Raw genomic sequence first — 24,927 nt, forward strand, 5'->3', positions numbered from 1 at the left:
AGCTGACCTTGAACACTTCCAGGGATGGGGCAGCCACAGCACCTCTGGGCAACCTGTTCCAGTGCTTCACCACACTCACAGTAAAGAATATTTTTCTAATACCTAATTTAAACCTACTCTCTTTCAGTTTGAAATCATCACTACTTGCCCTGTCACTAAATGCCGTTGTAAATAGAGTTTCTCCATCTTGTAGGCTTCCCAATGATTCAAATCTGACAAAATTATAAGGAACTGAAAACAGGTTCTGATAGCTTTGAAGTGCTAAGGAAGGTTACCTACAGTGCAGGCTTACCCACCAGCTCTGTCCAGGATGCGAGGAACATTAAATTAGGGGAAGATTTTTGCACTACTGGTGACTTGACTTCATCCACAACCGTAAAATATCTTAACATGTTCTGCCACAGAACAGAAACTCATGTAAGTTTCAACAAAATCTAGCATTTGCTCGTGATTGTTCTTGATCAAAACCTTTCCATCTATATGGGAATTTCTATTCCTTTAAATTATTTTTATGGATCTTTAAATGTATGATTTAATGGCTTTAATTTTAAATATTTGCTATAGAATAGTGAAATGCCAATTATAAAATACACAAATGTACACTTGAGGAATAAGACAATGATATCCAGTGTCCTTTGTAGATTGTGCACTTGTGTTCTTATTTCAACTAGAGGAGATACATGAAAAAGGTTATCAATATTTTATTAGGAGAGACTTGTTTCTAGAAAGTTGTAACTGTCCCATTCTGTTTGGAGATCCAGATACCACACACTGTCTGCTGAAAAAAAAGCAGTCCATCCTGGGAAAATATGCAGCCATTTGCCTAGCATTTGAGTTTATGCATCACATTCTGTGCTTCTTTCTACAAACACCCCATATATACTGCACATGACTCTACTGTTCTTCAGCTTGCGTCTCTGCACTCCAGGAAGAATTTGATTCCATATTTGCTTTTTCCTGACTGTCCTCAGGATTAGTGCAGTGAGTTTTGCTTTGATCCATCCCAGACTTCCTTGGTCCTGACGGATACTGAAAAATGTGACCCTAAATCGCAACATCTTGAACACATGGACAGCCTCATGCTAGAGGATGAGCCTTTTGGGAGAGATACAGATTAAATCTCTGCAAACACCTTGAGGTTTCTACCATAGCTGTTGTAAACTGAGTCACACAATAGGTTCTCTGAACATCTTAACCAAAAATCAAAGAGGTGTCTGAAGTCAACACAGGAGCTCATTTGCCACAAAGAGATATGAAGTGGCTCCTGATGACTTATCTCTGAGGCACTCAAGTGGAAAATGAATTCCACAAAGGAAGGGCTTTTCCACTTCCTGTTCACATCTCTATTCCATCCATGTGCAAAGAGGGGTCAGTGATTTTCCACCTGTCCAGAATGTTTCCAACCCAATGGAACAGTAAAGAACTGAGGGTACAAACAAGTAGAGAAGAGAAGAGAAAAGAAATCACAGCAGAGTACAGAGAGGCAACAGCAAAGTGGCAGCACTGGCAGTCCAGTTCCTCAGGTACAAATACTTACGAGTGTATATGTGCTGCTGCCCAAAGGCTGGGGTCTGGCAAATGACCACAGATAAACTAAGAGTGTCCTTAGTAAATGCCCACTGTGAGAGTGAATGTGCTTTTTCTTGCATCTACTGACTGCAAAGGATGCAGCATACCAACATCCCAAGGCAGAAATTAGAACTGTGACTGAATTTAACAAAAGTATTTGTGGATCTAAACTCTTCCAAAATAATAAAATAGAAAAAAAAAAGTTCACTTTTTGGATGAAGTTATCCTGGAACAACTTTTTAGAGTAATACTTTCAAAGGAGACTATAAAAATTATTCTAGTTATCTAAAAAATACCATTTTCTTTGATGAGACCTATAAAAGAACATGAGCAAAAGTGTTGTAGCAATGATAGTATTGCAATCTCATGGAACAGGAGCATGGTGACTGACTCCTATGCATGGACTAATGAAGAAAATCGAATCAACACACACAAATTTATATATCTTTACAAATAACTTCCTTAGACTGGGTGTTAAAACATTTCTCAATAACTTCTGTTCACACCCTACGAGGTGCTTTGCAATGATAGTAAATAATCGCATAACCTTTACGAAAGTATAACATACGTGTTTATAGAACGTTTTCTAGTAGTTCTCTAGGTGCAATTGTTATCGTACCTACACTTGATGTAGATTTTCTATCCGAAATTTGCAGCTATACAGACACGGGCTTAGCAGAGGTCCCCGGTAAGGATGTGCCAGGCACTGCCTGCGCTCCAGCATGCAGGCGAAGAGCGCCAGGAAGACAGGGTGGGAGACCCAGCACCCCTGGTGTTGGATTTCCCCCGGCAGGTTCTCCCCGCAAGTGCGCTGTGACAAGGGCAGTTCCTACCGCGGCAGGTATGAAGTTCAGCTGTTCCAGTGAAACCTGCGGCACGCAGCCCCCGCCCGGGCTGCAGGGGATGCGCGGCCCCGCCGCAGCCGCCCGGCCCCGTCCCCCGCTCGCCCGCCTGCCCCCGGCGGTGCCCGGCCGCTCCCCGTGCCCGGGGTCGCTCACCTCGCCGGCGGGCCCCGGCCGCCGCCAGCCAGCCCAGCAGGGCGGCGCCGAGCCAGAGGCGCGGGGCTGCGGGGGCGGCCCCCGGCATGGCCCCGCTCCGCTCCGCTCCCAGTCGCGCTCGCTGCCGGCCCGGCTCGCTCCCAGCGCCGCTCCGTGCGCCCACCCCGCTCCTCCGCGCCGCCCCTCCCTCGGGGGCTCGGCCGGCCCCCTGCCCTGCCCTGCCCGGCCCGGCCCTGCCCTGCCCTGCCCTGCCCGGCCCGGCCCCGCCGGGGGGACGAGGCGGGGTCCGTGCCCCGGCCCGGCTCCGGGGACCCGCAGCCGGGGGCTTGTGCCCGGGCCGCTGCCGCATCCCCTGCCCGGGCCTCCCTCCTGGGCATTCTCTGCAAGAAAACGATCGAAACAGTCCTTGCTTCTTGTCGGGGGCTCTGTGAAGATGCTTGTCCATATCCCAAAGAGGTCCAAGCAGACCCAAAGCAGATCGGCATCGTGAGCAATGTCCTATTGCCCTCCAACCCAGAACTGTATTTATTTCCTGATGTACAGTAAAATGCTGAAGAAGACCCAGCTTCAAAGTGGTCCTTCGATAGATCACCAAGAGTGGTTTACATTTCTTTAACCTTTACTATATGTAATCTTCATTACCATTAATGCAGACTGAGTTTAGCAAATATTTAGCAGTTGCAAGAGCCTAAGCTTCAAGATTTGCTAAGAGATGCAGCTCCTCAGAGATCGTCCTGTCAAAGAGCAGGACAAATCCCAACATTTAAGATTTGTCAGTGCTGGTATTTTCCACTAGTAGGCCCGAGTCATTGAACTACTTTACACACACCAAGCAGTACAGCAGTCCACAGAAATGCTTCACATCCTCTGTAGACTACGTAGGCCTTAGTCTAAAAAATAAAAGTTGATGGTGCTAAATCACACCTTACTGCCATCCACTGAACGTCAGCCAGGCTATGATGGGCAGCAGAGACTGCTCCCATGGGGTGCTGACCCGGATGGCTCTTGGCAGAGCAGCTTTCCCTGCAGGAGGAGGTATCAGGGCTTGGAGTCAAAGCAGAGGCAGAGCAGCATTGCTGGGGTAACCTCAGTCCTCTTTTGCTCACATACCCTGAGCTTCTTCATTGCAAGAAACAGTTCAGCACTGTGATGGCAGTGAATTTTTAAAAGGAATCACTGGCACAGCATGAGCACTGAATCTGGTGTCTTGCATTCCTGTCAGCTGTCTAAGGCAGATACTTTTGTCCTAAAGATTTGGGGAAATTTTAACAATAAGTTTTCTTAATTTTTTACTCAACTATCTCAGCAGGTATGACAAACTTTTATCCTGAAATGCTGCATATGTCTGAAATTAGTTTGGGTTTTATTTCTCTTTTTTCCCAAACTACATGTTTATAGAGAAAACAAGAGGAAAGGAAGAGGTATTTTACAAAACAAGTTACAAAGTCAAGACCTAGAAAGAGAGATGTGAGAAGCTTTGACAAAATTTAAACATTGAGCTACTTCTTTGACCCCTGCTAGTCATGATGGAGTGGTATTTACAAGAGGATTAACACCTTTTGTCATGGATCATTCAGGGGATAGGAAGAGATGGCAGTAATGTCTGCTGGAGTACAGGCACCTTTCATCTTTTCTAGACTGGTTTTGCTCTGCCCGCTCCCTCTGCTACTATCAGCCTTGTAACCTCTTACAGTGACAGCAGAGAAAAAGCATATTGTGGTTAAAAGAGCTGACAACTTGCCAAAAGTAGTACTTGGCACTCCTGGCAACAGAATTGTGTCAGTGACAGTGAATTTATGGAAAACCAAAGTAATTCTAGGGCAGTCCCATTATAATCGGGAATAGGGCTTTTCCAGTAGGTTAAATTTCAGATAGTTTCTGTCAGTAATTTCCATAGTCTCAATTAAGTAAATCATAGGCTATGTAAAATTGTGTTGTGCTACTGAAAACACCTCTTTCATTTACAATGGAATGTGAAGTCAAACTGCAATTTTATATGTGTATATTCTTAAATAGCAGGATGTTTGGGAGGAAAACCAAGAGTGTAGAATGAAGAATTTAAAATTCAAAAGATACTATCATGGTTATGTAGTACAAGTCAATACCTACTGTTCTACTGAAAACATGGCACAAGAAGTGGTGATATAAATTCTAGGGAGCATTTAGACGCTGCAGCACAAAGCAGCATTTCCCAGAGTGGATTTTATGATTAACAATGAAGAAAGAGATTTAAGCTTGGTTTTGAAAATTATTCCAAAGCTAACTTGGAGTTTAGTAATCTCAGCCTGTTTGGTAAAGCTTTTGAATATACATTTATTTTAAGGTGGATTCTGAAGTCTTGTCTATGAATAAATTTAATTAATTATTTGAACAAAGCCTGAGCAGAAGTGCTTTTGCTGACTCATGACTGTCTCATAAGGCAGAGAAGAGAGCATAATGATGAATCAAAGAAAAAAGATGTGTTGGATGACAAGAAACTCAACTTGGGCAATGCTGAAAATAGAGTTAAAACATTCAGATAACAAAGAAGGCAGGTCTGCTGGTGCTAAGTTCTTGGATCTGTAACTAGGTTGTTCTGGTTTTCTGTTAGGGAAAAAAGGGAATTTTCTCACAAGCATGGCCAACATAGCAACTTTGTCATCTGACACTTCTATTGCTAACATGCCAGTGGAATGTTTGTAGCAGTACACCTTAGATCCATAACTTAATGTAAAAAAAGTACTTGTCTATACATTGTTTAACAAGATGTCATTATCTCATGTTGCATTTGGGGAAACAATCCAGAGTAAGCAGCAACCAAGTGGATAGTAGGTTGATTAAAGACCATTTTAGGTAATTAAGCTGAGAAGAACAATCAGCAGTGTTAGCCAAAATGTGTGTAGCTGCTAAGGCTAAACTGGAAATGAAAAATCACCTTGACTTTTAAAAGTTGGCTCTAGACAAAGACACAAATGTTTTTTTCTAGTTGTACCCAAACCCTCAAGAAGATAAATAATGGGATCACCTACAAGAAATGCAGTACTTGTGGCAGGCTGCTTGGAATAACAAGTCGTTAGAGTGAATGGTAGGGCCCAAGAGAGCGGAAGCAGAGGTGAAGAGCTGAAGGCAGCTGGGTAGGTGGATGCTGTCCTGAACAATGAATCCCCAGCTCTGATACTTACAGATTTGCTCACTCTGACACTCAGAAGTTCTTAGCCAGGTTTTGTAAACTCTGGTAAATACTTAGAGAAGAATCTGATTCAGCTTAATTTTTTTTATTGCCCACTGTATATAATTAATTATAAATTAGATTTATTTCCAACTTTTCTTTCCAACTGTGTAGCTAAGGTACAAATTGAAGTCTTTCTTAAATGAATCCTTCATGCTGTACCATTAAGTATGTCTGTAATGTAAGGCAAAGTAAATCTGAATAAGCCCTTAAATCTATGTTGCTGTATTTATTTGTTATCTGTACAGAGATAGAGCATGGATGATAACTCCAAATAAAGCTGTGAGCAGAACCTGGAAGCTGGGAGAAATTTCCCTGCAAAGCTTCAAAGGGTTTTTGCAGTATTGCCAGGAGCTGAATGTTTGGAAAGAGTTGCCTTCAGCAGATAACACCTCTCCTATAAGGAGCAGATACCTGAGATGCCTGCAGCCCGGGACAGATTCAAAAGTATCAGAGAGGGATGACTTCCCTTGCATCAGCACCTTAATGTTTTTAGCTCTTTCTTTGTGTAAAAATAATTTATTTTTGCTTGTGCCAGTTCATATATGTGAATGGTAGGAGAACTTGTCCTTTCCAAAGCAATAAATCGTTAACATTCTTTGTCTAATCAATTCTGCCCTTAAAGTCAAATTCCAATCTCCCCTTCAAATTGTAGGTTGTGTGACTTTTAACTTAGCTAAGGTTCATTTGATTTAAAAACATGGTTTAACAGCTCTGAAACTAATGTCCTGAAACACCACTAAAACATAGGAAGACACACTAAGACACATCGCGAGTTCCAGTTCAGAATGAGATATTTGATTCTATCCCCCTTCCTATCTTTGACACCAAATAAATAGAAACAGAGAATAGGTAATGGCCATGTGCATTTATTAATTTGGGTCATTCTGTGGCTAATATTGCAGCATCACAAGAGGTTAACTTCATTCACATTGATCTGCTAGCGGATTTTTCAGAAAACTGAGGGGCTTTTGAATGACATTTGTTTTCCAAAATGCTTTTAAAATTTGTAGAGGGTATTTTTTAAACTGCCATGTAAATGTACTCACCATTGACAGTCTGTTTAACTTTCAGAAGTAATGACATCTTTAGTATGTCCTAGTGCCTATTTCTCTTTTATATTTGACCTCTTGTATATACTATATTTGATTTATGCAGTAAAGGACTTCAGTTTAAAAATCTAATGTAATTTGGCTTTGATAAGCAGCATAAGAGCTAATGATGGGAGATCTGTGTCCAGGAGTTATTAAGAGTCAAATAAAATCAATTTTAGGCTTTCTATTAACTTTCATCTTTGGATCAACCACTTACTCTTTTATTTTTTGCTAGTATTTTTATTTTCTTAGTTCATGGTCTGTCAGCTGTATTTACTCAGAAGGTGCCAGAATATTTTGAAGTCTGGGAAGTCCCTTGGCTAGTGGAATATTAATGGAATAATCTTTGTTTTATGCATACTGAAATTTAGCACTGACATGTAATTAGATTGCTAAGCTGAGTATGATACAATTCTCAACTACTATTTCATCTCTTTCTCTCTCCCATGCAGTTTGTCTTTGTGTGTGTACAGCTCACTTAGTAGCAATTTTTAAAAAGTAGGACACCATAGAATTAATTCTTTACCCTATATAGAATAAATGCTACTTGAGTAAGGTGCAAAACATTGATCTCATAGGTAGTAGTGTACTTCATACTCAGTCTTACTGGCTTTCATCTATTTGTGTTTGAACCACTATTTCTAATATTTGTGAAATAAAAATTAACATTACTGGATAAAAGTCTTGACTAAGTTATGCTGTCTTCTAAGATGCAGATGAGGAAAAAATATTCTTAAATATGTAACCTATGCAGATGAGAAATAAATAATAGAATATTTTTCTCAAATTATCAGATTTTGTTAGTACCAAAAGCTTTGATTATTTAGACACTAAAATGTATTTTAGTAGATATGTTTAAACGTGCTAGATGTGTTAAAATGTGTTTTAGTAAAATCCCACAAGAAGGGGGGTTAAAATCTCCCAAATATCACAGCCTAATGCTAAAAGCTATGTTCCTTTTTCTGGGCCTATCATTTATCCTCCTTGCTTTTACTTTATATGTGGGAACAGCTTAGTGAGTAGTGAGTCAGAAGTCATTGAGCAGCCACCTCTGGCTGTGTCCAAATACAGACATGGCACCCCTGATAAGGGGCACATCCTACACACAATCCATGACTATTTTATAAACCTGAATAAGAAAAATAAAATGAGAAAAATAAAATAAGAAAATTAAAATAACCTGTGGCTGGCCTGGTAAGAAGAAAAAGATGCATTCCCCAAACCAGGAAAAGCACATTCTTTGCCTTTGTTTCGTGAAAAGGTGTCTGTGGTCTCTGAAGCAGGGATCTCACAGCTGAGGATCCTAAAAGAATGCAAGCACATGCAGAGTGGTTCCTCAGCTTTAACTACTCAGCTTTAACTGAGCTAGACTGTGACTTTCCATGAGCTTTTACCTGCATTGTAGAGAGAGACAATATTTATTGACTTAATATAGGATGGCACAGTAAGAACAGATGCATTCTAAAAGAGCAGAAGCACAGATCATCAGTTAGCTTTATTTCATGAAATTCCACTGTTTTTTTGCTGTGGATTTCACCCAGCATGCCTGTTTTATGTGTATCTTTATACAGTAAGAAAACCAGAAGTGTCCTCACAGAGAGAAGCAGATGTGATTTTATGCCCTCCCGCTGGGCTTTTTTGAGGCTTTAAACAAGTATTTTGAGGAAAACAGATCCCCCTGCCTTACTCTAATGGAAAATATGTTTCCTGTCTCTTCCCCAGAGAAAATTAAGTCTTTTTCTTGGACAGGAGTAAGATATCTCACAACAGATAGAATTTTCTTGGCACAGCAAATTATGAAAATGGTTTTTAACATTTGTAGTTTGAAGAAACTGGAAGGACAATCTCTGCCTGGTGCCTGAGGATGTTAACTTCCCTCTCTGATGGTTCGACCATCTCAAGTTTTAGGTTAACACCATTAGTTTTTATTATGCTTAAAAAATAGAGCATGACTTGATCTGATAGAAGTCTATTGGCACAAAGCACAGACCTGGTTTTAAAAAAGTGAACAAAATGTTCAAAAACTGTTTTGCAACTTCATGCAAAGTAGTGTTGCTAATTTGATTTCTAAAAAATCTGAAAATCCACTAAAAATATTAATTCAGTAGTACACCAGATTTAAAAGGCGGGTGCTAAATTAATTACACTGAGTTGAGGGCTATTGACCTGATGAAGTGTTAGACATGAGGAAGTGTTAAACACAACTACAGTGTTTGGCTCAGGAAAGCCAAAACATCAGATCAGACAAAAGTGAGAACAGAACAAGGAATTATTTCACTTGTATGTTCTGTTTTCTCTAAGCAGAATGGTATTGGTCACTCTCAGGCACTGGTATTGAGCAATACGTGGATTTATTTTTGTGATAGCCTTAATTGTTAGTAAAGAGTAGAAATGCAAAAAAAAAAGGATTGCCTAAAATTACAGGGTAAACAGCTACCTAATCATTGCCAGATTTAAATGGGGAACCTTAGCTGGCTTGTGAATCTGTACCTCAGCTTCTTATGCTAACAATAGGAAGGAAGAAAAATGTTGTGAAAGGAAAGCTATACTGACAGATATACTATAGTATGCTATGCTATGCTATGCTATGCTATGCTATACTAGCTATACTGAGAAAAAAACTATTAGTTTAAAATCTTAATTCCCATTTAATTGGCAGTATAACTATAGTATATGCTATGTCATTTTTTTAATTGGATGTCTTTCTGGCAGCTCTCTCAATGTTACTGTAACATGAAGATTCTGTTTCACTAACTTTCTTCTTCTATAGTTAGGAATTTCGATATGAACTGTATTAAATGTAATGTTATCCTGGCACCCAGATATGACTGGAAGGAACTTGGTAATTAAATGGCTTATGCAGATAAGAATTTTAAGTAAGGATAAAAATTAACTTCTGTATTCTGACATTTAATATTGTTAATCACCTCAGTTTTGTCATTTTAGCAATAGATCATAGTAGATGATCTTAGTAGATCTGAGAATGAAAGCCAGATGGCCAGTGGGGGGACAAATAAATCCTTATGGCTTTTTTTTTTTTTTTTTTTTTATGATACAAGTTTTGTTCTTATGACTACACAGGACAAGAATGAATAAAACAATAACCTCATCAGTAAAATCTAGACTGAGATTTTACCACTACTTAAAAAACAGCTACTTCATTTCTCCAGCTAGCACAAGGCTATAGTGAGTCTGCTTCCCACAAATTGTGTCCCCTACAAAATCTACGTGTAGATTTTTTTTTTTGCCTTAATCCTTCCCCAAACCCCATGCCCATAACATAATTTCTTGGGATTTTTTTCCAGTTAAAAATGCATCCTTTCTGTACCATACCTGTCTGGCTTCAGAGCTGCTATGGTTACATCTGTGGTCCTGAGAAAGAGAAATCATGGCTACATTTGGTAGAGTGTTATTTGTGTTTGAGAAAACACACAAGCAGCTGAGTTAAGAGTGAACTCCTTCTTTGTGTTCCTTAAGCAAAGATTTGCTCCAACCTGTTGGACAACTTATCTCCCTTGCTGTAAAAACAATAATATTCTTAACCTGAGTTCATAGGTGTTGCATAATTATTAGTGTCAAGGCATCATACATACAGTGTCACACAACACTCCTTCAAACTTGATATTCAGAAGATGTCAGCAGCTTGTGCTCTTTCTGATGAGGAAATGTGATTTTGACAAATACCTGAAGGTTTTGATAGGTGACTAAAGCAAAGCCATAAACTCTTATGTCTCTTCTGTCAGGAGTGGAAAGGCTAGTGCTGCTAAAACACAGACCTATTTCCTCCCATATCTCAGTTTGAAGTTGAGTAAAATTCATCATCTAGAACAGCTTGGAGCTGCAGTGCTTTAAGGAGTGACAGAATTACTGTTACTGTAGCATCCTATAGCTATTGATATTCTAAATCTTCATCTTTGTGGCCTGAGCTATGAAAATACAAATTAAATAAAAGTGCCTTATTAATAATAATCCCTTGTTAGGCCTATTGCTCTATAATACTGTTCAGTTTTCAACTCCTTTTCTGTATGGCTCAGAGACCACCCAGGGGCTTGGAAAATACTTTAAGCATGTCATTGCTGAAACTGTCACATGAAATCAACATAAAGGTACCAGAAAAAACCCTGTAAAAATCAAAGCCAAATTGTACTGTTAAACTGCATCAATTTCTGATTGCAAGTTGAGGGAGAAAGGTTGAAAAGAATGGAAAATATTGGTTGTTGTAATAGTCCCTGTTACACTGGTGGGCCCCACGGAACTACATGACTTTGTGCTGATAAAATTTGGCTGCTGGATTTATATCATTTTTATGCAGTTCCAGTAATTAGGAAAAGAATTTGAATTAAGTGGGATTTCTTTCAGTCCTGATTGTGTGTTTTTAGCACTCCACTGTATATAATGCTTTCACAGAATCCACTATCATGAATTTAAAATACAGTCCACAAATATAAAAACAAAAAGCAAGACAATGAAAAGCACTGGATAATAAAAGTTCCCATATCTTTAACAACCCTCAAATACCTGTTAAAATTTTGTTTTGTAACCTGCCTGAAATGTGATGGAAATTAATGCTTACGAGTCCTTTGTGAAAATGTAAAATATCACAGTTTAAAGCTTCACATACAGATTGATAGATAAAATGCATCTCAAACCTATCTACTCTGTCCCATCAGGACTATTCCAAGCTGATGCCATTCCAATGAAAAGAATAATTACCTTGGTCAATGCCATTCTTTAACTGTTGTAAAGCAAATGTGATTTGTTTAGTTGCTAGCCTAATGTGATTATCAATCAGAAGTGAAGATGTTTAGAAGTAAAAGCAGTTAATACAATTAAATATTTCCTTTCATTCAGCTGTATTTAGACTGGTCTAGCCTTACATCTATTACAAAGGAAGAGGGTTTAAAATGTGTTCATTTTTCTCTCCTTGTTCCCAGAAGAAGGATCTGTCAGTCAAGAAGGAGAAATATAATGTAGTGGAGGCTAAAAGACTGCTATTTGCCTTGCATAGAATAGCAGCCTTAGAACTAAAAACATATTTTTAAGCAGATGTCCTCTGTAGCGTTTTTTTTTTTTCCCACTCAGTCCTTGATATCCTCCTTGGCTTCTCTTTCAGAATACTGCTGCATATGCAGAAGCCAGCTCATCCGTATTTTGAGGATGAAGGGTCATTTTAAAGTTCACAACCCATTAACAGCCTGTTTAATGAAGTTAAAACATTCGGTCTTTAAGTCCTCTCTGCAAAGGCAATCTAATCAGTCAGACCTTACATCTTTCCTCTTTGACGACACAGACTTAATCTAGAACTTTTATATTTGCTGATTTGCAAAACTAGGAATTCCCCTTCTACAGATCTGTGACTCTTTGTGTTCTTACCTCCTTGTTTCCAGACTTGCTGCAATGCTAAGAACAGATTTCCTGTTGTTCAGCTGGAGTCTTAGCATTGTGTATTTGAAGATAATCCCTAGACCACCAGCATCTCTTCAGCATCTGTGAGCATAAAGGTTATGACAATTGCCCCTTCTGACTGTAGTCTTTGGTTTTACAAGAATTCTACTAAATTATTTGCAAGCTGTGATTATCTTTTCCTGCTTTGTATGATACTGCTAAGAAAAAGAAATTGGAAGTTTTAAAAGCAATACATTCTGCTGTGTTTTAAAACCTTCAATTTGCAACTAAATTATGTACTTAGCTTTACACACTTGACTTCTTCAGACTATTTAACAGCTTACACTGCAGCACATGTTTAAGTGTTTGCAGGATCAAGATCCTCATCCTCTCTGCACCATTAAATGTTTTGCAGTTGAAGAGTGGGTAGATTCCCCAAGGGGTTGTCTTTTATGTATAAATGGAGAATATCCATGGCTTGCATCTGGGATTTATCATCTTGTTTGAGTGATCTAATCTCCTTAGTGTGTATGTGTGTACTCATGCACTTACATATGTAGACATGGTAATGACAAGAATAAGCTTGCTGGGCAAAAAAAGCAAGCAGAAAAAGGAATTGCCAAATGTTCCTTAGAACATTTCCCCCCATTTTGTGGAAATTTTAAAACATTTTGTTTTCTGTCCAGCCCTGTAAGCTATCTATAAACTACTGCTTCCTTCTATTCTGCTCTGTCTAACAAAGCGCCAGGAAATTTTCAATATTCCAGACCATTGTCTAGGATTTAGTTTACAAATTAGAAAACAGTTTAACTCGCCAAATATTCCCTTTCCTTTTTTTCTTCCCATCTTAAATTCTATCTCTCTACATCTCTGCTTCCATTCAATACTGGTCTGAAGCAGTTCATCATAACTGACATGTGTGTCCATATATTTATAAGTTCACATAAGGAATACACTTGTGTGTCTGTGCAAATGCATACACATGTACTTTTCACATATAAAACATGCCTAATGATATTGGTGGTATAATAGGTTTATTGTTTTGTCCTATGGTTTAACTGTAAATTTGCCTAAAGCAACTATGCACAATTTTTACTGCATGATGCCATAGTTTTTTGTTCAATGCAAGTCACATAACAGACAATACATTTTAATATATATGAAGTGTTTTTTTGCATTCATGACCTGATACTACCAATTCTCTGCTAAGTTCTTTTAAATCTGCTATAATAAAAATTGCTGAGGTTTTTTTTTTCTTTGTGTAGCCATTAAGAATAACCAAAAAAGGTTACATGGATAGCTCTGGAAAGTATTGTCCAGTCTTATCAGAGAACAGATGAGAGACCATGGAAACAGTCCAACCTTCATCTCCTTGGACATGGAACAGGGGTTGGCACTAGGTGATCTGTAAGGTCACTTCCAACCCAGGCCATTCTACAGTCCTATAGTTCTAACTACAGTATGAACTAACAGTTCATACTGACATGTTCCTTTGGAACATTAAGACTAGCCTGGTTAAGTACCTTGTCTGAGAAATTCCGTTTCAGTATTGATTAATTCAAATCTGTTTATGCCATTTATGTGTAGATGTAATGTTAGATTGGTAGAAGCCCTAGACGTAAGTTAAAACCTGTCCTCTCTTCCTTCTAGCTACTGCAGACTTCTTAAACAATGCTATCCAGTTGTTCCTAACGACTTTCTCTTCCCCATCTCTTGTAATGTGGTATCTTGCGTCTAAATTCAACCTCAGCTTTTGAACATAACATAAATATGATTGTGGTTTGTCACTGAGCTGGCATTTGGTTAAGAGGGAAACATTGCTGAATCTGTTACTGAGCCCTGCACAACTGTAGAGCTGGGCAACCTGAGAACTTTGAACGTAGGAACTGTAGACAGCAAATCATCACAGATGGAAGAGGTGTAGTGCCACTTTATCTTCTCCATGCCAACACGCTCTTTGGATTCTGGAAATTCAGGGATGTGCCATACAAGTTTCAGTAAAAGATTCAGCTGTACACACAGACACTACATTCCTCTTTCCCTGCTCTTTGATGTGTATATAAGAAATTTAAACCCTAATGCACAGCACTTTCCACAGAAAATAAACATGACATTAAATTACACAGTAGTGAAGAAGGCATTTCTGCATAATATGTTTCTTTCCTCCTCATTCAACAACATAAACTGTACTGGCATCTATGACTACTACACTAGAAAGCTTAAAATGCTCCTATAAAACTTGAAGTAGGCAGTTATGTTCCTGCTTAAAAGAATCAAAGATTACTTTTATTTCCTTGAGGATAATCTTTACAGTAGCAAAATAGGTGTTTTGTTCATCAGGTATGGGGTCTGAAGGATCAAAATTATTTTTGTGATAGCACTTGTTTAAGTCTACTCCTTATGTAATACTTTTTCTGTCAAGGTTAGCTCACATATTAGTAATTATACTTTTTAATAAAGTTACATTTTTAACTGTGTCATCAATCAATTCTGAGAAATGTAATTTTCTGTAAGAATGGCTTTAGGAGAGTGGTACCATCTACAGAGTAGCCATTAGCATATGTAAATGGAAAAACATGGTAAAGAAGATGAGACCTGTCTGTGAGCTCTGAAATTATCAATCTCTGAGACAAGATAAAAGAACAGCTCTCCTGGGGGAGACAATGACTTAGTTCCTCATGATAGTTATTTAATGTCAATGTACTTTATTCAGATAATAAATAAGAAGACTTCCCCTGAGCCTGATTGCTTGTATAATGTGTCCTCGTATATAATTATATGGAGAATTAAAAGCTGAGCTGGTGTGTGAGGCAGCAAACTAACTTTACCACCCACCAGCTCTTCCCACATCATTGGCTGCTCACCTGGCAATGCATCTGTAGCTGATACAGAACTTTTTATCTGAAGGCTGTATTTGTGACACTTTTATGACACATTTGTAAACTTTATTTCTTTAACAAAATAGTCTTTAAGAACACAAACCATCAATCTTTTTCTTATAGAAAATGTTACTAGTACATAGAAGGTAGATAGTGCAATAGCCCTTAATTCAGGTAAGTAAAAGAACCCTTAAGGATGGACCCTTAGAGGAGAATTAACTACAACTTAGATAGCCACCACTGCCTTCACCAGATTTCAAGTGGGATTAATTAAGCTTTAAGATAAGAAAACAATAATCTTAACATTCTCAATCTTAAAGCCAAATGATACCAGATGTTTAAGACATACAAAAATAAATAAGATGCTAAAGTCCCCAGAAGCTGTTTGACTTCCAGTGAAGAGCTAGGTATTTATATTTAGCTAGGGATTCATAATTTTAAGAGTCTGACCCACAGTCCCAACTGTATGAAAGCCAGTACAAAGCCAGTGTATCACTTAAGTCCTATTAAACGATGACACAAAAGCCTCAGGCTGACTTTTGCAGAAATTACTCATGCTGTGTTCCCTCCCATTTTGTACTACCAACTTATGCACATACACATTGAATATGTGCGTTGGTTTTGCATGGCCTGGGTTTTGGTAGCAGATTGGGCCACAAGAGGTGGCTTCTGTGAGAAGCTGCCAGAAGCTTCCACCACTTCTGGCAGAGCCAATCACTGATGCCTCTGAAGATGGACATGCTGCTGGCCAAAACTGGGACAATTACAGATGTTGGTAATGCCTCTGGGATAACATATTTAAGAAAATAATGAAAACAAGGTGGATACAGTTTTTGCTAGCCAAAGAAGAGGATATGAGAACATGTGAGGGAAACAACATGGAGACACCAAGGTCAGTGCAGAAGGAGGGGCAGAAGGTGATCCAAACACTGGAGATGAGATTCCACTGCAGGCTGTGGTGAGACCATGGTGAAGCAGCTGTACCCCTGCAGCCCACGGGGATCCACAGGGCAGGCAGAAAGTAGCAAATAACATACAACATCTAAATGTAAAAGCTGTAAATATAGAAATGTTTTCCTAATTTCTCTCTTCTTTGGCAAACATGCATGAGAAGGAGAGGTTATAACTAAGAAAAAAGTAATTTGTAAATATGAAGCCATCACTGTTTTCAAGCAATCATCACTTCATTGTGAAAACTGGGCAGATTAGCAAAACCATTTTTATGTAACATCCTAGAAATTTCCTAGGAATTTAGGATGTTAGCAAAAACACTGTTTCTCTTAGAAAACAGTTATAATTGAAATGGCTTTGGTTTTGTGGAATTCAAGGCCAAACAATTATTAAAAATCTTAATGTACAGGGTCTTACTGGGTGCAGGTAATTTTCTTTATAACGGCCCATACAGAGCTGTGTTTTAGATTTGTGACCAAAACAGTGTTGTTGGCTCATCAGTGTTTTGGCTGCTGTTGCACAGCACCCGCACAGTGCCATGGCTCTCTTTCCAGCTATGCCACCAAAGGCCAGTAGGATGGGAATGGGCAAAAGGTTGTGAAGGAACACAGCTGGGACAGCTCTCCCCAGCTGGCCAGAGAGTCCATATAATGTCATATTCAGCAGTAAAATTTGGTGCGAGTTTTTCCAAAGTAGCCTTTGCTCAGAGACTGAGCATCAGTCAGTTAGTAGTGAGTAGTTGCTTTTCCATCACTTGCTTTTTCCTCCTCTCTTCCCCATTCTCCTATTTATCTATCTCTACCATCAAGTTTTCTTACTTCTGTTTTGTTTCTGATTGTCTCCCTCATCCTACTAGGGAGGGGCTTATCTGCCATCTGGAGTAAGCCCTCTACACTTAGCTAAAAGTTCTGTACTTCTAGCTTTACTGTTTAATTGCTCAGGATTCAGCCTCAGAATAAATGATGATGAAGCTGTTGGCAAGGACAGACTTAGGAGACCTGGTCTCTTAAGCAGCCTACCTGATAACAAACCAGATTATTGCTTCACTGAAATTTCCCAGGAATTAAGGTATTTTCCATCAGGTAAAACTGTTTTGTTGGAGGTTTTGCTGACCTGCTCTAATTTGGACTAGATTTTCTTCCACGAATTCACAGACCTCCTAGGTAGGAAATAGACGGAGTTGAAAACAGACACAGTTGGGGACCTAATTACAACATAATTACAGACCTGTCCATGTTGATATTTTGGGAAAGCTTAGAATGAATACAACATAGTTATCTCTACCTCACTGGAATTTATGTCACTAGACTTTATTGTCATTCCCTCAGAATATTTTACCTGGCTTTATGGCCAATAAAATTCTGAGCCTACTGCCATCCAACTCACACCAGATAAGAAGGTGCATGCAGTGATGTCCTGTGGTCTGACTTTTCCCCTCTCACCAATTTCTGGCTATGAAAGGTAATAACAGTTATAACAAAGGAGACATTACATAGTATGCCTCTCCTTATGAATCACATGCCGCAACAATTAATGGTGCTCATTTTCAAACAGAAATGTACATGAGAATATGCATTCATTACTAATGAATATGATAACAGATGTATGTTTAAGATGACCGAGTGGAATTGAAATATGTATATCCAAAGGTGAGGTCAGGAGTAAAACCAAAAGATTTCACAGACAGAGAAGTATGCAGCTATCTACAAAGGTAAAAATCATGTTTCCATAAAGATATTTTATTTTGCCACAGAACTCAAAACCAGAGAGGTTTGGCTGAGTAGAGACTAGATAAAGCTTTATAGTTGTTTCTAGCCCTTCAGCTATTTCCAGTTTCACTAAGCACCTTTTTATTTTTTTTTTTTTTTAAACCTGTATAAGATAGGTAAAGAGTATTTGGTACAACTTTGCCTTTTCTTACAGCTATGTGTTTGTGTGCTTTTGCCTCATATATACATATATAGGTAAAATATTCTTAGACTCACAAAACAGATGCAAGACTTGACTTGTCCATCAATATTTCTAAGGTTATATTTGCTGCAAAATTCAAATCAAGCCTATCTTGTCCTTGAATTGCACAACAGAAGAAAAGGTTTTTTTTAAAGGACCCTGTAAAATGAAGAGGCAAAGATCTCTACAACATATAGAATCTGTTTACAAGGGCACCAGAAGCTGAACAAAATTTTCTCTCCAGTAAACTTAGTTGCTGCTGGCATTGTCATAACGACAAGCAGTGACTAGGAGATGCACCTCCTTTTGAGTAATAAGAGCTGAACGTCAAGATAAGCTGTGAAGTAACACCAGGTTTGCTCATTTTTTGAGCCCTGTGTTACAATCTTCCATCAGCACAGTGTTTTTCATCAGTCCTGGAAACAAACTGCCCTTTAATCTGATTGTATTCTCATGGCCAAAAAAAGAGATGATCAGGAAAACATGTACCCTGGAGCAACATTCTGCATTTGAATCGGTTAAGAAAACAAGCCAGTTTCAAAGCCATCATTACTGTCTAAAGATCATCATTCAAGTTGTTTTATAAATTGCATCCTTCACAAATAGCTACTTGCGCTCCAAATCCTAGCAGAATTCCTGATACTTTCTGCATCTATACTTAGTCCTATTTAGAAGGAACTTTTGAGATACGTGAAAAGTTGTCAGAGAATGTGATTTTGTTTTTTTAAGAAGAAGGTTCTCAAGTAGTTAAATACTGACATCTACACACATACACACAAAAGTACTATAATATCTAAGGAATGGTTTTCACATCTATCAAGTATGCAGAATTTTATTAAAGTAATTTCCTATTAGAGTAATTATGGTTTTGCTTTCTAGGAAAAGGAAATAATTGTATCGGGTTACTTCCATGTTCAGTCGTTGCTGTAACTTAGATCTAGTTTAGAAAGTCACAGAAAATTAGAGTGATTATTACACATATGATAAAAGAAGTCTGGTCTGAAAAGCTTGTCTTTAAGCTGAGTCACAAGATTAAAAAAAAAAAAAAAAAAAAAAGTCTTACATATTTAATGCAAGATTTTTATTTAATATTATTTTTAGTCTGCAAGGTTCTTTCAAATATCCCATTGATGGTAATACTTAACTCCATAATTGTTTACAGTGAAATAATATAAATACTGAGGGTGTGTGTGTGTGAAACTTGTTGATACTCTTGCAGATTTGTGGCAGCTCTTAAAGAGCTTGAGGATTCTCCAGCAGATAGTGTACAGAAGGGAGGAAGAAAATTTTCACAGCAGGATATTGCTGCAGCTCTGTACACGTGATTTACATGAATTGGAATGTTGGTAATCAAAATGTTTTTTCTTACATTGTTGTAGAATTCTGGCCTAAAGCACTCTATGTACCTGAGAAAACATGACACAACTGTCTTCATGATATTTGTTTGCAAATACTCCTAGAGGCAACTAACCTTTCTGACAAAGGTTTTATTATCTCCTACATTTTTTACAGAAAAATATACACAACAGAAAAACATTTTTAAAGGAAAAAAAGAGCTATCTTACAAATAACAAAAATGTAGCTTTTATTTAATTAATGTACTGCTATGAGAAATGGAAGATATCCAGGTTTTCTGGTTTCTGTTCTTTTGCTGTTTTTCTGAAGCACATGCTTGAGAAACCTGTGATAGCAGAGCATTTAAATTTATAAACAGATGTTCTTATTTTCTAGTGCAAATGAGTATCAGTGGCTTACAGCTATCTCATCTAAATTTTCTTGAATGTTTATTCAGTAAGCTTTTATGGAACTCTTTTTTTACTGAAAACTGCCTTCAGCCAGCACTGAAATAACAACGAGCACGCACACAGGCACGCAGCCCTCCCAGCCCTGCAGAGTTAAGGCGTGGGACATCCCCACTCACAGCCACACTGCCAAATGGTTGTGCTGCAGAGAGCAAGGTGAACACACAACCAAGGTCAGCAAGCACGTCTTCATGCTGAACTGCTGACAAAACGTGCTGCTCCCAAGCAGCTGAGAAATGTTTTTCTACACAGTTTTGATGCTATCTATTAACCCCTTGACCCCTCTAGGTCTCATGGACTACAGTTACAAAAAAATCTTGAGAAGGCAAAACAATATATTCTATGCACATGTATTAGCGAGGACCAGTAAAACTCACCTGCCGATTTATAATCAGCTTATTTTAGTACAAGCACTTTGTGGGTATATTGTATTTTCTTTCATGAAGATCTGCCTAGGCAGTTATAGCTGTTCTTCAAGATTTAAGAAAAATCAAATTTATACACATTGTTAAAACTAACATGAACTTACACTTTTGCATTTAGCTCACAGAAAACCATAAGCAATTCCTTGTTTTCATTGAAAGATGTGAATTTTTCCATAGAATGAGACACAAGGTCTCATGCATGAAACTTGATTATTGTGTTTACGCATAACAATATTTTTCAAAATTTTAAGTCAGTATTGTGAACTATTAGACTGGCAATACCTTGTTAAATACACTTTATTTTTACTTAGATAAATTTTCACAGGTAGGAAAAGTAATCTTAGTATTTACTCTACAGAGAATACATCCAATGGGAAATCACAGCTGAAAGAAAAAGACTCTGGATCAACAGGTTTAATGCTCTTGTTCCAGTAGCAATGCAAGTGCAGTGTTTGAAATTTTGAATATTTTTGTATAAATAGAAATATAGAAATCTGGAATTTTTTGCAGAATATTAGTAAGATTACTTTGCAACAACTGACAGTACTTTATTTGAGCTACTGTAAGGTCCAGAAATAAATGAAGCAAGTACTGAAGATGCTGAATTTTTGAAATCTAACCAATAAGGCCAGTTGAATCATTCAAAATGAACCCTCTTTGGTAAAAGGAAGATGAGGCTAGGGAACATCCAAAGAAACTGGACATAAATTTTTGGGACTGTGTGGAAAGCAGCCAGATGTGCTAAGAGAGCTGGCCAATGTCTCAATTACCTTTGAAATGTCATGGCCCTCAGGAGAGGTACCTGAGGTTGGGAAGCAATCAAATATCCCCATCTCCAAGAAGTACAGAGAGGAGGACCTAGAAGCTGTAGACTGATCAGCCTCATCTTGAACCTCGGCAAGGTGGTGTAGTCAACCATCCTGGTAAATATTTCCAAAAGCAATAGTAAGAAGAAGGTGGCTGAACATAGGCAGCAAGGATTTTCTCAGCCGTTTTTCTCGAGCAACCTGAGAACTAAAGTACTTCTGTGAATGATGAATTTCCTTTTGTCTCTGCTGAAGTATGGACCTGTCTAAGAGTATTTTCTGTCTGCTCTAGTTTTCGCCTTGGTGCAGCACTTTGGATTTCAATAATAAAGTAGTGCTCACTCAAGCTTAGGTTCGCTCAGAGTGAACCTAACAAAGTAATGACTAGAAAATTGCTCCCATCTAGTCTGATCTAATTTGAGAGTAAATGTCACAATACATTGCCAATTAAAGGAGGAAGGAAACTCAGGCAGAGCCCAGTGAGTTACTCATATTCCCAGAATGCTGAGTGTCAACAGGTAAAATTTGGCATAGGAGCTTAGGGCACTGTCTTTCTTGGTTATACTTTTGTCTTATGAGCAGTAGCAGAAGGGACATTCAGAGCTTTTAAAATAGCTATTCATAAAGGCATTTCAGTATTGTTTTCTTACAACAAAAAATTAAATGTGTGTCAAAAGCCCAAAGATTTGACAGTAGAGAACAAGTGGCTTTGTCCAAAGAGCTGAAGTACTTGAAAAAATGAGTTAAAATTGTTCTTTTTCACCATAATATACCCATTTTAGGAAAAAGGCACAATGCAGATGAAAGTACACAAGACAGTTTTACATCAGCATGCCAGCGTGTGTATTCAAAAGTTTATAATCCATTACAGTCTGGATTTTGTCATACCAATCAGATAAGCATTTGAATGTGCAACAAATATTTTCTCAGACATAAAAAACAAAAAATGGCCAAGAACTTGGTTACGCAAGAGTTGGGCTATGTATTTGGTAGCAGCATTGAAAACTGTGAAAATTATGGCTCTTTTCTCTGTTCAGCAGAATTTCCCCTTCTGGTGATGTTGATACAATTAAAGTTGAGTGCTGTCACTAAAAGAAGTTTAATCCTTTTGCTGCATTGCAGTCATATGGTAAATTTTTATAGCTATAACTACTCCTGCTTTATCTGTTATCCCAGCAGGGCATGGCTGAGATACTACAATATTGCACAGCAGGGCTGTCTTTTTTCACAAAACATTTCACTGAGGCTTTTGCGCTATCTCCTACTAATCAGATTTCTCACTGAGGTGCCCACCCACCCAAATCAAGTGTGGTCAGTGGAGCTGGCAGGTTACCACTTTCCAAACAGCTTAATGAATATCTACCCATTTATGTTTGCTTAAGAAAAAACAGCGGGGTGGCTTCATAGGGTGGGATTATTGCCTCTGTATCCTGATGTTCTTGACTGTAAATTTAATTCCTGCTTGCGCAATGAATTGGTAATTGTAATCTGAGATAGTATATTTGATCTTGCTGCTCCTGGCAATGGAATCCCATTGAGTCAACTATTCCAAAATCATGTGCAGAGGTTTCTTATAAACCTAAATGTTCCTTGGTATAAAATAGCCTATCTATCTGCAGAGCAACAGCTGGCATGCTGAGGATGTATTCATTCTCACCCTTCTGCACTGCCTCAAGCAGATAGTTCTGTACATTAAAAGAATTGGAAAATGACATTAAAAATATTATTTGTAGAGATGGTACTTGTTTCCACAGATGTTTTCAGTCCTTTCTTGTTCATAGCATTCTGCACTTTTCTTCTTGTTCTTATTCCTCCAGTAGTCACTATGATGCCATTTTAAAACTTTCATAAGTAATGTTTGTTGCAGAATCTTCCATGTAGAACTGTAATTTCCTTTATAACTGTTGCAGGATAGCTCATTAGTTACTTCTTCAGCATATTATCAGACAGGTGTCCTATCAGAAGTATTAAGAAATTAAACCAAAAGCATATGAAAAATTAATAGTAGATAACTTGGATAGGTTCTGAAATATCAATTATTTTGCTGTCTGGTTCATGCCTTGCACAGTCCAAGGCAGTGCAGAATTCAGTCTCATCTCTGTATATAATTTTAATTATTTTTGATATCAGTGTTCCAATTTTATTGTTAAGGACTTAGTTCTGCAATTGCCCCTGAACAGATTTCCCATTTAAGTCCTTGAACATGCATTCGTATTACAGAAAAAGTCTGTTGAAATATGATTGCAAATACGGCTATAAACAATGGTTTGCTAAAAGAGTCATACAAAAGAAGGCACTTAGCCTACAGGTTTTCATCTGATCACAGGCTCCTGTAATACAATAAAAATCATATAGCTTTCTTGCCTGCTTGCTTGCTTTTTTTCCCCCTAGTCTATAAGGTCCAATTACATTTATCTCCACTCTATCTCTTATTGTGGAATTTGCAGAACATTAGAGACACAGCTTAGAGGCATTCCTTAGCACACTGTCTCATGGAGAAAGAGTCTGTGACTAAATGAGTATATTACATTTTTCAATGTGACTATCCTGACGCAGAGTCTTGGACTTTTCAGGTGGAAGAGTGACTAAAGAGTAAAATAATAGAAGAAAGTGTTGATGGGAAACTGTTTTAAAAACTTCAGAACTGAACTAAACTTTTTAACTGCCACAAGGAGCCCTGGAGCTCTGATGGAAGAAACACTGAAACTGCATGGGGAAGAAATCTGTCTTCTACACACTGGTAAGGTCTGCCTGAACTCCTTCTGCAGGTTAAACAGTCCCAGCTCTCAGTCTCTTTCTTTGGGTTGGACTCGATGACCTTGAAGGTCTCTTCCAACTTTATGATTCTGTGATTCTCACTGGATGCTCCAGCCCCTTAATCATCTCCATGGCCCTTGACTGAACTTGCTCCAGTGTGTCCATGACTCTTCTGTATGGAGGAGCTCAAAAGGAGACACTGGGCTGACTGTTACACCACTAATAATTAGAAGTTACATAGGAAGAAAAATACAACAGAAGCTCCAAAGCAACTTTTCAAAATGATGACATGTCACCACCAAAATCAGTGTACCCCAGCTATTGATTCAAGGGCTGAAAAACTTATACACAAGTAACTCTTAGAAAATGTGAAATAACTGTGGGTGTTTTTAGGAGAAATAAATGCAAACCAGAAATTTATATTGGATATTATGGACATTTTTGAAACAGAAAGGTTTAGAAATTATATTATACAGCTGTGGTGCTGCAAAAAAAAAAAAAAAATTAATAAATCTTTTTATTTCGCAATTTCCTTTTCCATATGCAGTGGTTGAGACATGTAGACAATAGGTAACCTGCTGTACACCAGGAAGCAAAACTTGAGAGAGGAATAAGATGAAATTATTGAAGTAGTTAATGAATATGCTGAAAGAATCTGTCTTTTCATTCTGTTTATAATTTTTCAAAAATATATTAATTTATTTTGATATGACTGAATGAATGAATGATGAATTAATGAAATAACAAAACCAAAACACTATTGCATTGACAAAAAGAAACTCCAAATCTCAAGAGGAATTGGAAAAGAGAAATTTTCATTTTTTTCATAAAGAGAGTCACTCTTTTCTAAACTCCTAAAGCCCATGTTGAAAAGCATAAATTCAATTTCCTGGCTTTCAGCAGTTGCTTGTTATAGACCATCACTGGATATATTTCCTGTTCATGTAAATTCTGAGCTTCTAGAATGACTCAATTTTTTTTTCTCTCTCCTTCCAAGACCATTTGCAAAGGACTAGTGAGAGATGCTGTCAAATTTTTGTTTGTTTTCCCAGAATTTACATATGAAACTCTTTATAACTGCATATATCATCAGGAAAGTAAAA

General features: G+C 38.0%; 1 protein-coding gene and 1 long non-coding RNA gene across 2 annotated transcripts in view; one reads left to right on the forward strand and one right to left on the reverse strand.

Annotated features, from left to right (window-relative positions):
- Nucleotides 1–2,655, reverse strand: part of VWDE (von Willebrand factor D and EGF domains) — a 35,826-nt gene extending 33,171 nt beyond the window's left edge. The window contains exon 1 of the mRNA XM_066318098.1: nt 2,568–2,655. Coding sequence (XP_066174195.1) covers nt 2,568–2,655 — 88 coding nt within the window. The remainder of the gene's footprint in view (nt 1–2,567) is intronic.
- Nucleotides 1–24,927, forward strand: part of LOC136360689 (uncharacterized) — a 538,204-nt gene that overhangs the window by 255,133 nt on the left and 258,144 nt on the right. The window lies entirely within an intron of this gene.

This window comes from Sylvia atricapilla, chromosome 1 (genome assembly GCF_009819655.1).
Source record: "Sylvia atricapilla isolate bSylAtr1 chromosome 1, bSylAtr1.pri, whole genome shotgun sequence".
Classification (NCBI taxonomy): Eukaryota; Metazoa; Chordata; class Aves; order Passeriformes; family Sylviidae; genus Sylvia; species Sylvia atricapilla.